At 45.2% G+C, this 15,358-nt stretch overlaps 1 protein-coding gene across 5 annotated transcripts in view; it reads right to left on the bottom strand.

The window, feature by feature from the left end:
• The window catches only part of SHTN1 (shootin 1), a 175,792-nt gene that overhangs the window by 77,215 nt on the left and 83,219 nt on the right, over nucleotides 1-15,358 (bottom strand). For all 5 annotated transcript variants that reach the window (XM_068258154.1, XM_068258155.1, XM_068258157.1 and 2 more), the window contains exons 4-5: nucleotides 10,258-10,352; nucleotides 339-504 (exon numbers count right to left, since the gene is read on the bottom strand). In XM_068258154.1, the coding sequence (XP_068114255.1) occupies nucleotides 339-504; nucleotides 10,258-10,352 (261 nt within the window). The remainder of the gene's footprint in view (nucleotides 1-338; nucleotides 505-10,257; nucleotides 10,353-15,358) is intronic.

Here is a 15,358-nt window from a genome sequence, read left to right as displayed (position 1 = left end):
TGACACGCTGACACTAGGGGGGGATACAGAACAATGACACTGGGGGGGGGGGGGGATACAGAGCAATGACACGCTGACACTGGGGCGGGATACAGAGCAATGACATTTTGACACTTGGGAACCACAGAACAGTGACACGCTGACACTAGGGGGGGGGGGGGGGGGATACAGAACAAGGACACATTGACATTTAGGAACCACAGAACAATGACACGCTGACAGTAGGGGGGGGGGGGGACAGCACAATGACACACTGACGCTTGGGAACCACAGAACAATGACACACTGACGCTCGGGGATCCAGAACCACAGTTTGTTGTAATTACGAGTGTCCTCACCTTTGATCTTCTGCTGGCAGGTAAGGGATACGCACACCTCCACAGCGTCCCCTTCAGAAGAAGTGTCCTCGTCATCCAACTTGATCTCCTCAGTGATGACGTCCGGCCCCAGTTTGGCCATGTACAGCATGCTAATTCGCTTCAGATTCTTGTTCTCCTTGTTAAGCTGGAGAGAAATAAAACACAGAATGAGTTACTTTAACAAAGCTCTGTTGACAAACGGCCGGGCCATCCGCACTGCAGGCCCAGAGGTCACCGGCGACAAAGGACATCTCATGAACCGTTTCCTTGTGCCCCATCGGCAGGACCAGGTTCAGCACAGGAAGAGTCAGCATCTCACTATCTTGTGTGACATACCCCTAAAGAAGGAGAAGGACCCCACAACGGTTCTGTACATTAACCCCTCGGACAGCCATCTCCCCTCTGTGTGACTGCACAGTATGTGGGCGACTAGCAACATTCTCAAGACTGACCCCCCCCTCTTGTCCTCACAACAATGCCAGTCTTTAAAAAGTTGCCGTTCCCTCTCTGCCTACACGCCGGCAGCCTGCCCAAATCCGCCATCCAGACGGAGGAGAGAAATTGATCCATTCTCTTCTGGAAGAACCGGCTGGCAGAACATTCGTTAGCCATCAGCGTGCGTCTCCCAGAGAGGGCCAGAGACTGGAGGAAATTGGAGTATTATCTCTATCAGGGTGAAAATTGCTCGTTAATGAAAGGTGGTTTGATGGAGACTGATTATAACACATTAATACACTGTGCAGCCCCCATAAAATGTCTCCAACAAGGACCTGTGATTAATTCCAGGCTTATTTTAGAAATCCTACAATGGAAGTGTCAGAATTACAGCCAAACTTGACTTTTTAGAGTGTTCGGTCCCCATTCACACTGGTAGCAGCACTGAGTGGCACACACTGCCTGGCACTGCTGCAAGTTTCCCAAGATCACAGTGCGGGGCCACTTCAGTCAATAAGGGTACCCAGTTTGCATACATGGGCAGCGCATCAATTTGGGTGCAGAGTGAAGCCACTTGTAGGATATTGGCAATACTGCAATTCTTCTTAAAGGGAACCTTAACTGAACGGGGGGTAAAGAGTTTTACTTACCTGGGGCTATTACCAGCCCCCTGCAGCAGTCCTGTGCCCTCGGCGCCGCTCTGGAATCCTCTGGTCCCCCGCTGTCACTTAGTTTCGTTTTTGACGACTCACCAGTCGCCGGCCGCCATGCGTATTATTGGACACATTCACCAATGCAATATAGCGGACCGCAGCGCGTACAAAAATAAGCGTTGCCGCATGCGGAATGCGGCAACGTGTATTTTTGTATGCGTTGCGGTCCGCAAACGAAACTAAGTGACAGTGGGGGACCAGAGGATTCCAGAGCGGCGCCGGGGGCACAGGACTGCTGCAGGGGGCTGGTAATAGCCCCAAGTAAAACTCTTTACCCCCCGTTCAGTTAAGGTTCCCTTTAAGGAGGCCACACACTGGTCATTGTGACCATCAGATCGACCACCCTCAGATCCTAATCTGATCAAGATTGTTGACATTCAAATCCTTACACAATGTGGGCTATGGATACATGAAGGACTTTCTGAAACTGCACCACACCTCTCACACCCTCAGATCAGCAGGATCCATAAACTTGGTCACTCCCAGAGTGCACCTCAAAACCTTTGGGGCCAGAGCATTGGGTCATAATCAAATCCCTCCACACGCTACACAGGTTTTTAAAGAGACTCTCTACTGAAAAAAAAAGTCCCCTGGGAGTACTTACCTAGGAAGGGGGAAGTCAGGGTCCCAATGAGGCTTCCCCATCCCTGTAGCTGCAGGCAATCCAGCGCTGGCTCCCCCGAAGCGTCGGGCAAATGCTGGCTCGACAAGCCTGACAAGGCTTGATATATTTACCTTCATTGGGTGGCGCTGTTGCGGCTCTCAGCGCGGAAATTGGCGTAAATAGCCGATCTCTGTCGGGTCCGCTCTACTACTCAGGTGCAGGAGACTTGCGCCTGCGCAGTAGAGCGGACCGACATCGATCGGCTATTTCCGCCCATCTCCAAGCAGAGAGCGGATACTGCGCCGGAGTCGGGGAGGTAAATATTTACATCCCCGCTGATCAAAAGGGCACAGCGACACCGCCGTGGGACACAAGAGGACAGGGGAAGCCTCAATAGGATCCGGAGGCTTCCCCCACCCAAGGGAACGAGTACGAGGCGAGTACCACCCAAGGGAACTTTTTATCATTACAGGTTTTCTTTAATAGATTTCAGCATGAAAATAGAAAATCTGTGCACACACCAGCTGGGTCCCCAGGTCTCCCTCATCTATCCCCCTTCCCATTCCCTGGACCATGCAGAGTGTAGGAGCGTAAAGTGGCCACTAAAAATACAATGTGTTGAAAACAGTTTACGAACGATTTTTCGCATGAACAATTAGAAATGATCGTTTCTGAACACTAATGGAAAAAAAAAAATCTCTTAACCAATCCAATCAGATTAATGGTATTGATCGATTTTCAGATCAATCCTGTCAGATTGGATTGGTTAGGCGATTTGTGTCCATTAGTGGTCCCAGACAATCATTTCAGATTGTTTATGAACTATTCTACATATGAACGATCGTTTGGCACATTGGTCTGTATTGGTGAGATTGTGATGAAACCCCTCCCACAATGTGATGGCAGGACCAAGATCCTGACAGTTTTCTGTCTGTGAGCCTTGTTGCATTGTGGGAAACAACAACAGTTTTCAACTGCCAAACAACCAGTATTTCTCTCTGTGCATATGGACAACTAAAAAAAAATAAAAAAAAAAAAAAATAAAACTTTTAGCCTACCACATTGTTAGTGTGTGTGGTAGTATATAATGGCAGTCTGTTTTGTCTGATTTGTGTCATGTCTGCCAGCAGTAAAGATGACGACATGCAGGCTGATTGTGTATCAAACAATATGAACAAATTACATGGCGAATAGCAATCATTTATTGATCTCTGTTCCATTTTTTTTCTCACTTTGCAATGTAGTGATTTTTTTCCCCTTTGTGATAAAGTTCCTCTTTAACAAACCGACCTATCACCTCCACTATGAATAATAAAAACAATTACTTTGTACCTATGCTAATATTAAAGAGACACTGAAGCGAAAAAAAAATGATGATATTATGATTTGTATGTGTAGCACAGCTAAGAAATAAAACATTAAGATCAGATACATCAGTCTAATTGTTTCCAGTACAGGAAGAGTTGAGAAACTCCAGTTGTTATCTCTATGCAAACAAGCCATTAAAGATCTTTGACTAAGTTAGTAGTGGAGAGGGCTGTTATCTGACTTTTATTATCTCAACTGTAAGTGAACTGTTTACTTTTTCTCTGCCAGAGGAGAGGTCATTAGATCACAGACTGCTCTAAAAGACTCATTTTGAATGCTGAGTGTTGTGTAATCTGCACATATTAGAGAATGATGCAATGTTAGAAAAACACTATATACCTGAAAATAAAAAAGTATGAGAATATTTTCTTTGCTGCTAATCTTCTAGTAATTATTCATAGTACACAACCAATTTATTATATCATATATTTTTTTTCGCTTCAGCGTCTAAACAGCGATTGACCCGTCCCGGCTATCCAGTGCTGGAACCCCCCCAAAACTACAACTGACAAGGATGCTGGCTGTAGCGCAGGCCCAGTAGCTCCTGCAATATTTACTTTCCCCGGCTCCAGTTCAGGTGCAAAAAGGTATCCGGTCCTTAACCACTTTATCCACGACTACAGTAGCTCTATGTCCTTTCTGACTTCATCTAAGGCACAAGTCAGTAGATATACGTATTGTAGCTGAAGCGGTGCTGTGCAGGATTGGGCTTGCTCCTGTGCACATTTCTGGCACTATCTGCTGCAGCACTAATTGGTGAACAGGAATATAGGTTTCCTGAGCTAATGAGATTCATTTTTTACCATGGCTTAGATGAAGTCAGAGAGGACGTAGATATACTGTAGTGGTGGATAAAGTGTTTAAGGACCAGATACCTTTTATCTGGAAAAAAAAAATCACTGTGATTGGGTCACAATCAACAAAATTCTGCTGTCAGCAGAGTGAGTGGGCTCCAGCGTTGCAGTATCGATGAGAACATACTAAAGCAGAAGTTGACATCTACGCCCTGGCAGGAATTAGTTCCCACAAACAGGATGTAGATTATAACTACGGCCATCCAGAAGAGGTTAAGCAGCTTTTTTTGTTATGTTTTTATTTAAGCAATATTGCCTTTTGATTCCTTGGAGACCCCAATAATAATTCTAGTGGTTCTGGGTCACCATGGGCTATCTGGACACTCCACACCACATAAGTGTGATTCCTGACACACTCTGTCGCAAAGTCTGTAACGCCGCTGACATTCCTCCATAAGAGAGGCTCTACAACCCTTAATCTATAGGAATTCTTCACACCAAACAATGGGGCGTAATGAGTGCAGCCCATCCCGCGGATCTCTGTAGAAGCCGTTGCCATTTTGCAACGCAGTGATTACATCCCTCGCCCTCGTCGTGTCCAGAATGGCTAATGAAATTTGGCTGAAAATTGCTGTCATCTCTTCCGCGATGAAGTGGTCCCGACGCATTTTACACCAGCAAACAAAAAGGATGGGGGTGAGAAAAATACATAAAGAGCGTGATAAAAACATTCTTTAATAATAATATGGCTGTGATGAGACGGACGGGAGAAAATGACACACTTGGTAAATTCATCAGGCTGGCGGTAATCAGGAGGAGCGGGCCGGTCGCTGCTCCCCCCCCCCCCCCCCATTTGTTTTTTCATAAACAATCAGCGGTGAGTCGGCGGCGCTTCTCGCTCGATTGACAACACAGAAATGATGCTTCCCATTCAGCCGCCACTATATTTTATTCCCTTTTTTGTCTTCCTCACTCTATCTAGATTGCCGGCCATTTAATCCAGACGCTCGGGAGGTATTAAGTAGGGCAGAACAATGGAAGTAATCTCGCAAGATGACAGAGTCTCCGCGGAGTCGCTCGTTACGCTGACAATCGCTCTGCGGAGATGAGCGCAGACATAACGAGGGCCCCGGCACAGATAAAATTACTGGGGGCCGTTTTATAGAATATAAAAGGGCCAATTTATCCCTCCAGAAACACGCTGGGGTATGGTTGGGGGTCCGGCGAAATGTATTTCTTTTGTTTGCTTTGTTTAAAGTCCAACTCCGGGAACAATTTTATTTCAGTTCTGGAAAGTATAGATGGGCTACTACAGAGCTGCACAAATACCAGAAGCCAAGTAGCCAGTGGAACCCGAGCTGAGAGACATGTGGAGGCTGCCATATATATTTCCTTTTAAGCAATACCAGTTGCCTGGCTATCCTGCTGATCTCTTTGGTTCCTGTCTCTGAATCACACACCTGAAACAAGCATGTGGCTAATCCAGTCTGACTTCACTCAGAAACATCTGATCTGCATGCTTGTTCGGGGTCAATTCCAGGATAGGACGTAATGCAGGTATCAACTACCCCTCCCCTTTCTCCTCTATTGGAGGAGAGGGTGGAGAGCCATTAACCTATCCTTCCATAGTGACTAGTGTCAGGTCCTTGGCTACATCAGATGGGACATGACAGAGGGGGCACAACATTGTGGGACAGGTGGGGAGCAGGAGGTTGTGGCAAGGCCTGCAAATCACCCTTCTGTTCTTTCTTTCTTCTCTATGGGAAGGGGTGTGGTATAGTAATGAGGGAGGAGGCACAACAGTGGTGGTGGTTAAGGTTAGGCGTAGGGTTCGTTAAGGTTCAACACAGGGAGGTTGGTTAAGGTTAGGCGTGGGGAGGTTGGTTAAAGGGAACCAGAGAGGATGAACTATACATACCTGGGGCTTCCTTCAGCCCCATACGCACGGATCGCTCCCACGCCGCCGTCCTCCGCTGCCTGGATCCGCCGCCACCGGGTCCCGTCATTGCCGCGAGTCGGCCAGTCGGCCGCGGCCAATTCTCCGCATCACAGGGTGCTCTCTCCATACAGATACGCATGTGGCTGCCTACTGCGCAGCCGCATGCGTACATGTATGGAGGGAGCACCTGTGATGCGGACAATTGGCCGCGTCCGCCGGAAGTGACGGGCCCGGTACGGGCGGATCCAGGAAGCTGAGGACGGCGGCGTGGGAGCGATTCAGGCTTATGGGGCTGGAAGATGCCCTAGGTATGTATAAAATCTTTGCTTTTTTCACCCCTCGTTCCTCTCTGGTTCCCTTTAAGGTTAGGCGTGGGGAGGTTGGTTAAGGTTAGAGATCAGGTAGGGTGTTTATGCAGGGGTATGAACGGTTAGGAGTCAGTAAGGGCATATGTGTGGTGGGGAGGGCAGTTAAGGTGGGTGGTGGGGGGGGTGTTAAGGGGGCGCGGTTAGGCATCAGGTTGGGCGTTTGTGTGTAGGGAGGATGGGGGGTGGTTAGGAGTCAGGAAGGGTGTCTGTGCAAAGGAAGGTGGAGGGTTCTGTGTTAGAGTAGGGTTAGGTTTAGCTATGGTAAAATATTGGTATTACTGATATTTTACAATCCTTTTTTATACTTTAGTAGACTATATGCAAATTTACCAAGATTCTATCGACTTTCCTGGTCCCCTAAATTTCTAACGTCCCGTCCTTTTATTAAAGTTGATCTGAGATAAACTTTTAATTGTGTTCCTTTCATATAGTTTATAAGGCATTCCTCAAGCCACATACTTTTGGTTTTAATACTCATTCCCTATAAACTAAACAAGCCTTACCCACTGCTTCTCCAGAGTGCCTTGGCACTCTCAGCCTTAGTAGCAAGGGCTTATGAGAGCTCAGTCTGGGCAGGAGGAAGTTACTAGAGATTTCAGAGGCAGAGAGGAGGAGGGAGTAGGAGAGGGGAGTGAGAGATACAGATCAGCTTGCCTGTGTGTAATGTGACAAACAGAACATTGACGCTCTCATTGTATCACAGGAATAAATAATCATAAACTGTTGAAGCTGTTTGCAGCTAGATTTGCTGGGTAAACTATCTAAGCTTTAGATAAGATATATAGACAAGTTACTTTTTATAGTTAGTTTTTCATCCTGGATCCGCTTCAAGTACGTTCAGGCAGGGGAGAAGCCTCTGGATCTACAGAGGTAAGGAAGCTTTTCTCTTATTTTATCACAGGTACACTTCCATATTACCGTTCTCAGGGCAGTAACGCATGGACAGTTTTTGCAACAAAGTGTCCATTTTACTCCGCATTTTATTGTGGCCAAACACAACCGCATACAAAACGAAAGGCCAGATTTACCATAAGGCACTGTAGGCATGTGCCTACAGGCGGCTGACGATGGAGAGGCGGCTCCCTCCCTCCTTCCCTATGCAGAGTCCCAAGCGGAGTGTAAAGGAGAGGTTACTCACTCTCAGCTCTCAAAATGTCACTGATGAGATCTCCCTTCAGTTGGGGACACCACTAGCTACTTAATACTGAGGGTACTTCTGGCTACTTAATGCTAAAGGAACACCCTGTAGCTACCTATGATGGGCAAGGGAAATAAGGGACAGCTGGGCAAGCCAGCGTTGTGGCAGGGGTTTGTTGGTTCATGGAGGACAAAGTCTAGGGTGCCAGGACATCTGTGTCTGTGGGCTCCTGTGATGTAAATCTGGGCTTGCATAATCGCGTATTATAGGGTGAACAAGGCCTGAAGCAACCTTATTGCAAGCCCGTCTACCAGCGCAGGAGGATCATGACGCATATTATGTGGGCTGTACCAACATGGTTTTCTGGGTAGTAGAAACCCGCAGAGTGTGATGGGACATAAAACCTGTGTCTGCTATTAATAAAAGGAATGTCACAATCAGGATCAGAGTCCCCCCATGCGATATAAGGGCACAAACCGGACAGCTGCTGGTACAGTACCCATATATAGGAATCATTCTCACACTGCTGGAAACACATCAATATTTGCAGCAGTTGTGACACCCGGCCCTGCTTCTCTTAACAATTGTCTGAAATTCGAAATCAAGATTTTTTCTCATTACAGGCAATCAACGCTCTGCAGCACTTATCCAATCAGCTGAGTACACCCTACCCCACCACCGATCAATCAGATTGATGGAAGGGAAGAGCCAACATGCAGGAACACCACGGCAGGAGAGAGACTACCAAGTCAGATTTGAAGAATCTGGGGGAGAGGGGGAGGGGATTCCAAGACTGGAACAAATACCTGATTGGACAATCAACAGTAAGGGCCCTGTACATGCTGAAAATCAAGTGCAAACCAAATGAGATTATAAAACTGCATACAGAGCGATTTTAAAATCGCATTCTTGCGTTTTTGCAAGAAGATTGTGTTTTTGCTTGTGTTTTTGTGATGCAATTGTGTTTTTGCTTGCGTTTTTGTGATGCAATTGTGTTTTTGCTTGCGTTTGCGTGTTCCTCGTGATGGGTGATTGCGGTTTTTCAAGGTCAAATCCCAGGACACCTTGCAATTTCCTGTTAAAGGACTTTTAGCCAATGTATTCACGTCACACTTTTGTAAGCTATTTTTCAAACAGCGCTCAAAAATTGCAGCAGTCAGGGACCTTTTGCATTACCCTGTGCTTTGCGTTCTGTTGCATTACCCTGTGCTTTGTGTTCTGCTTCCAATTGCCACGGATCGCAAAACGCAGGGTACAGTAAAACTCATGGAAACAGCAGCGGCCATTTCCATTAGTGCGATCTGATTGCGTTGCAATTTTGGGCTGAGCAAAACGTTGTCATGCCCTGGGCTGTGGAGTCAAAGTTGGAGTCTGAGTCGAGGAGTCTGAGAAATTTGGGGTACCTGGAGTCTGAGTTCGAGTTGGTGGTTTCATAAACTGAGGAGTCGGATGATTTTTCTACCAAATCCACAGCCCTGGTAAGTATTAGACTAAAGATTCTGAGCTATTTTGGGTACCCGGAGTCGGAGGTTTCATAAACCGAGTCTTTGGAGTTGAAGAGGGATGATTTTTGTACCGACTCCACAGCCCCCGAGTTCTGCCGAATTTTGGATGTGATTGAGTATACCGTAGTAGCTCAATCGCACTAGTGGAAATTGGATTGAGACGCGGTTGCAATCGCGGTTGCAATCGCGATTCATAGGGGATAAGAGCCCTCACTGCGATTTTCTAAAACTGCATCGCACCACTGTGTAAAATTAATCACGATTTACATTTTTTTTAAAACTTAACGATTGAAAAACGCATGCAATTATGAAAACGCAGCGCAACACAGGCCCTAATGAGGATGAACAAGCGCCCCCCGGACCCACTCAGGTCCACCCTGCTTTGTGGAGGTCATCAGCCGCCTTAGTCAAAGAATGTGGGCACTTAAAGAGAACCTGTAGTGAGAGGAATATGGAGGCTGCCATATTTATTTCCTTTTCTCAATACCAGTTGCCTGGCAGCCCTTCTATCTCTTTGGCGGCAGCAATGTCTGAATTTGCTGCATGCTTGTTTCAGGTGTGCGATTCAGACGGTCTGTGGCAGAGGCAGACAACCAGCAGGATAGCCAGGCAATATGCATTTTTTAAAAGGCAATAAATAGGTCAGCCCCGCCATATCTCTCTCACTTCAGGGATCCTTCAAAAGGTAGATAACAAATTTGTGTTTTAAAACTATAAGGAAAGGGATTAGCTGGCCATACATTTATAGGTTGACGCCCAACGTGGCAAATCGATCAATTCCTCTCTGAACGGAATCGATTCAGAGAGGGATTGAATCCTAACATACACAGCACATTGATTGTCAACAGATTCCAGCAGGAAATCCATTAGGGGGAAAAAAAAAAAAACCACGGAACTGCCTTCAATGTACCGGCTGCTCCATCTATCCACTGATTGACTAATACCTTCTTGTCCTGTGCAATCTATAATTTTGATGGCTTTTTGGTCAAGTTCGGGTAGTTTGTCAGTTGCACCCAGCACTACTTCTTTGTTACCTTTGATGCAAAGGCCTCGGCGCTCTCTCGACAGGACTTCTCAATCTCCAGGTTGTTTTGTATGGAGCTGACCTCCTCGATGACCATGTGGGAGACTGCAGAGAGAGAGAACATAGTATCAGATCTGAGACCGTCACCCAACCTTCCATTACCACTGCATTAATCTGCCATACTGTCACAGCTCTGACACGTCCCACAGAGATCCACTCACATCAGTCTCTGCAGCACCGGAGCTTACGCTCTAATGTCAGCACCACAGCCACACACTATTATACATTTATAAAGCTCTGATATGTTCCACAGCACTGTACAGAGGTCACTGATCCATCCCATCAGTATCTGCCGCAGAGGAGCTTACACTCTAATGTCCTCACCACAGTCACACAATATTAGACCTTTATATGGCTCTGACATAATCACTGCACTGTGCAGGGATCACAGACCCACTCAGTGCACCAGAGGAGCTTACACTCTAATGTCCTCACTACAGTCACACATTATTATACATTTATATAGCTCTGGCATATCCTATGGCATTATACAAAAATCTCTGATCCATTCTGTGTCTCAGCACCAAAGGAGCTTACGCTCTAATGTCCTCACCACAAACACTTATATAGCTCTGTCCTATTCCACAGCTCCGTAGAGCGATCTCTCCAAAGCTGGCACAGTGCAGGCACCACCCCACACACACCCAACAGAAGAGAGGTCACTCCTCACTGTCACACATACGTTACACATTCTTATAGCTCTGACATATTCCTCAGCACTGCGCAGAGATCAATGATCCATTCCCATCACCAGAGGAGCTTACACTCTACTGTCTCCACCACAGTCACACACAATTCTACAAAACAGAAGTTTGCCTTCTTAAAACAGAAGGTATTTGCGATTATTCGGGTTGGAGTGAGCATATGATGTCTTCCACAATGCATCACTGCTGAATATGCAAACTATCCCTTTGTTGTCCCTAAAAAGCGAAATACACCTCCGGAACTGCTGGGACACAATGATGTGTCAGCTTGTTAATTGCACAGAGCCACAATTATCCAACATGCATACAGACTGTTTCAGATTGGTTGATCCTCATCAGTGCATGGCATGGATTAATGTAGCTCTGTGAGGTAGGATTTGAAAAAGCCAGAGTTAGAGACTCTGTCCAACAAGCTCATGGTGAACCACAACTCCTAAGAGTATGTAAAGGACTAAAAAGGATCAAAAACCCTCTTACTAAAAATGCTACGCAAAACAGAAAATTGCCTGTCTGAAACAGTCTGTATATGCATGCTGGATTATTGTGGATCTGTACAATTAACCACTTCAGCCTACAGGCGTTTTCACCTTAAAGTGAACCAGAGACGAAGCACCCTCGTGTATTTTACCATATAGATCAGTGATTTACATTAGAGAAAACATCTACCCTGCTCTCTATTTCATTCTTCACTGCTCAGTCTGCTTGTTATCAGCCCTGATAAATCCCTGACTGAGCTTCAGTCTGGCTTTGCTCAGGAATCATAGCTGTGTGTCTTCTCTGGTGTCTTTTCAAGCCCAATCCTGCCCCCTTGTGGCTCTGCTATAATGACTCAGCTATGATGATTCCTGAGCAAAGTCAGACTGAATGCTCAGTCAGGGATTTTATCAGGGCTGATTAAAAGCAGGCTGAGCAGTGAAAGATAAAACGGAGAGCAGGGTAGGTGTTTTCTCTAATGTAAACTACTGATATATATGGTAAGGTACACGAGGGTGATTCGTCTCTGGTTCAGGACGGAAGCACTTTTCCTCTGTCAGTGCTCCTCCCATTCATTCCCCAATAACTTTAACACTACTCATCACATGTAAATGATCTAGATCTAGTTGTTTTTTTTTGCCACAAATTAAGCTTTTTGTGAGTGATACTTGTTTTCAGTAATTACTTTATGTTAAGCAGTGCTACTATAAATAAAACCCACCCATTTTATTTGACCATTAGCCCCGGCTATCACAACATTTAAATTATGTCCCTAGAACAATGTATGGCGTTAAATATATTGTGTGGAAATAAAAAATGTATTTTTTTTCTGGGGGGGGGGGGGGGGGGTGATGGTTTGTGTTGCATCGATTGTAAGCCCTTATGCGCTCACATAACAGTAATATACCCTCATGACATACATATTATAAAAATAGTAACTGGGATGGGGGAAGGGGGCTTTAAAAATTAATATATTCATATTTTTAATTAAAAAAAAATGTGTAGTGTGTCATTTAACTTTTCACCACTAGATGGCTCTAGAAACAGTTCCTGTTTACAAGGAACTCTTTAGTCTTTTGTTTTTCTGCTTATTCACCTACTTTTATTATGAATCGGGGTCATGTCCATTCATAACAGGCACTGCAATTAGTTCGGAGAAGCCTTGCTTCTCTTCCCCAACGGCTGACACTGAAAACCACTGGGGTGCGCGGGGCTGCGGCCACTCGCGTGCGTGCACACCGCTGCTTAAATACTGGACGAAAATATTTGTCCAGATAGAATTTAGCAGCGCCTTTCTGGATGGAAATATCTGTCCAGATAGGATTAAGTGGTTAACAAACTGACATATCATTGCAGTTCTGGAGGTGTGTTTAGCTTTTAGGGACAACGAAGGGACAATTTGTTTACAGTCCTCAGTTGTTGCATTCTTAGCCGAGCTGCAAACAAGCTCTCTCTGTGCTTCAAGCATGCACACCGTTCAGAGCTCACTACAAGATTTTAATACATAATAAAAAGCAGCTTGAATAAAAGGCTATGGCAGCTTTCAGAGCAGATAAATTGTACTTTGAAAACTTGTAATTTGTAAACGAACAATATTACTTGTGCACAAAAGTAAATATGCTAACTGTGTGGGTGATAAAAAGTAGGTAAATACATTTTTATTGCATGTTATGTCAGAATTTTATCCCACTTTAAGGAGCCTACACACATCCAATTTGTACCACCTCCACTTCAGCCTAAACAAACATACTGTCATTAAGTTACATTAGTTATGTTAATTAGAATAGATAGGTAATATAATTTTGTACTCACCCTGTTTTAAAAGAACAGGCAAATGTTTGTGATTCATGGGGGCAGCCATCTTTTTGGTTGAAAGGAGGTGACAGGGATCATAAGACACAGTTCCAACTGTCCTGTGTCCTGATAACCCCTCCCAGCATGTGCTAGGTTTCAAATGTCAAATTCAAAATGTAAAAAAAAAATTGCACCAAAACAGCAGAACAAGAACAACAACATCAGAAATCCCATCATGCTTTGCACAGCATCAGGGGAAAAATGCCCAGGCAGTTTTCTTCTGTGCAGCTAAAAATGAGGCTTGTATAAGAGAAACAAAGTTCTGATGCTGTGAAACTGTTAAAGAAACACCAGGCCTTTTCAGTGCTGCGGAGTCGATTTTTAGTCTGGAGGTTCACTTTAAGCTTTAGCCGTTTTTAAGCCACACACTTGCAACAAGCATACAGATACATGGTATCAGATCAGTGTCAGAGTATCGGATCCACATGCTCATTTTAGGCTAGTGACATAGTATTTGAGGGAGAGCATCAGCACAGAAGTAAGGCAACCAACATTGTTCATTAGAGAATGTAGATGGCAGCCTCCATATTCCTCATACAGTTGTCCTTTAAGTGTGTTATGATTTGCGGCGCCTCAATTGACCGGATATCTTGAGAAACTGATCCTCTGTAAGTTACTGTTCCACCCCCACATTCCAGCATTCTGCATAACTTGTGTTATTTTAAACAATTTGTGCCACTCAAAATGGCTGATCAGGCGGATTAGGATATTTCAAATTCAAGTATGTGTAGAGTGAGAAACCACTTGCAGCATGCGGGCGATTATAGCCGTTATTGTAAAGCTGTATGATTGCAGAATGTATAGAAACTTCGGGCTGACAGTAACGCATTGTTGTATATTCCACTTTAAGCAGATGTGCTGCAGATTTTGGCACGGCGTACTCTACTTGTCGCCGTTTGCAGATGAAAGATGATAATACAACAAAGCTTGCGCCCGCGCAACAATGCTCCTCAATTCACCGTTCCTAAACACGCGTCAAGGTCAGGACTGTTAAACCGCGGCCGCCGCTTCGCTAAACCGACTTCAAAGAAATGCTAGCGGCAAAAAACAGAATTAGCGCACAGCTGACACGAGAAACAATGCGAGGCAATACAAAAAAGCAACACACACAACAGAATAGTAAAAAACTAAAAAGAATACATCTACAATAAGGAAAAAAAATAATTGAAAAAAAAATCACGAAATCATTTAGATATCACTGGCAGTTTCCTGCCTGCAAAAAAAAGAAAAGAAAAGAGTCAAGAAACACAAATTTTATATTTCTACATTGAAGAGGACACTAAGGGCCCAGTCACACCTAAGTGATTAGCGGGCGATTCCCGCTAATCGCTAAAGCACTAGTGTTTGGCAAATGTAAGTGTGAATGGGCCTTACAGAGAAACTCCGACCAAAAATTTTACTTTATCCCAATCAGGAGCTGATACCCCCTTTTACATGAGAAAATCTATTCCTTTTCACAAACAGACCATCAGGGGGCGCTGTATGACTGATATTGTGGTGAAACCCCTCCCACAAGAAAAGTTTGAACTTTTTTTTTAGCAGTTTACGGTCTGTGAACCTTGTTGCATTGTGGGAAATAGCTGTTTACAGCTGTTTCCAACTGCCAAAAACCATGCAGCAGCTACATCACCTGCCAACACTAAAATGTTCACTGGAGTTCCTCGGCCTGGGCCTACTGGCGGCACTTTTTGGGAGATCATAAATCACTCACGATTCCTGAATTGTGGAGTTCATACGATCACGATTTGGCTCTGCAGCCATTAATGCAAGCGCTCCAGGATCACAATGCTGCAACTGGAACCACTCCCATAGGGTTCCACTGCCAGTGCGCTTTGCGGATCGCTGGCTATCAGCAAGCACTGCGAAAGCTTTGCCACTACACTTGCTTAATCAGCTGTCTAAAGACACCTGAACTCCGTGCGCAAGTCAGCCAATCACAGTGACCACACTCGAAAAGGGGGCAAAAATGGGCTCTGGGGCCAGAGCCTTTCACAAAGGAAAGGGTTGAACTACTTACAA

This window comes from Hyperolius riggenbachi, chromosome 10 (genome assembly GCF_040937935.1).
Source record: "Hyperolius riggenbachi isolate aHypRig1 chromosome 10, aHypRig1.pri, whole genome shotgun sequence".
Classification (NCBI taxonomy): Eukaryota; Metazoa; Chordata; class Amphibia; order Anura; family Hyperoliidae; genus Hyperolius; species Hyperolius riggenbachi.
The sequence above is the reverse complement of the archived record's forward strand: the minus strand, read 5'-3'. Positions and strand labels throughout refer to the sequence as shown.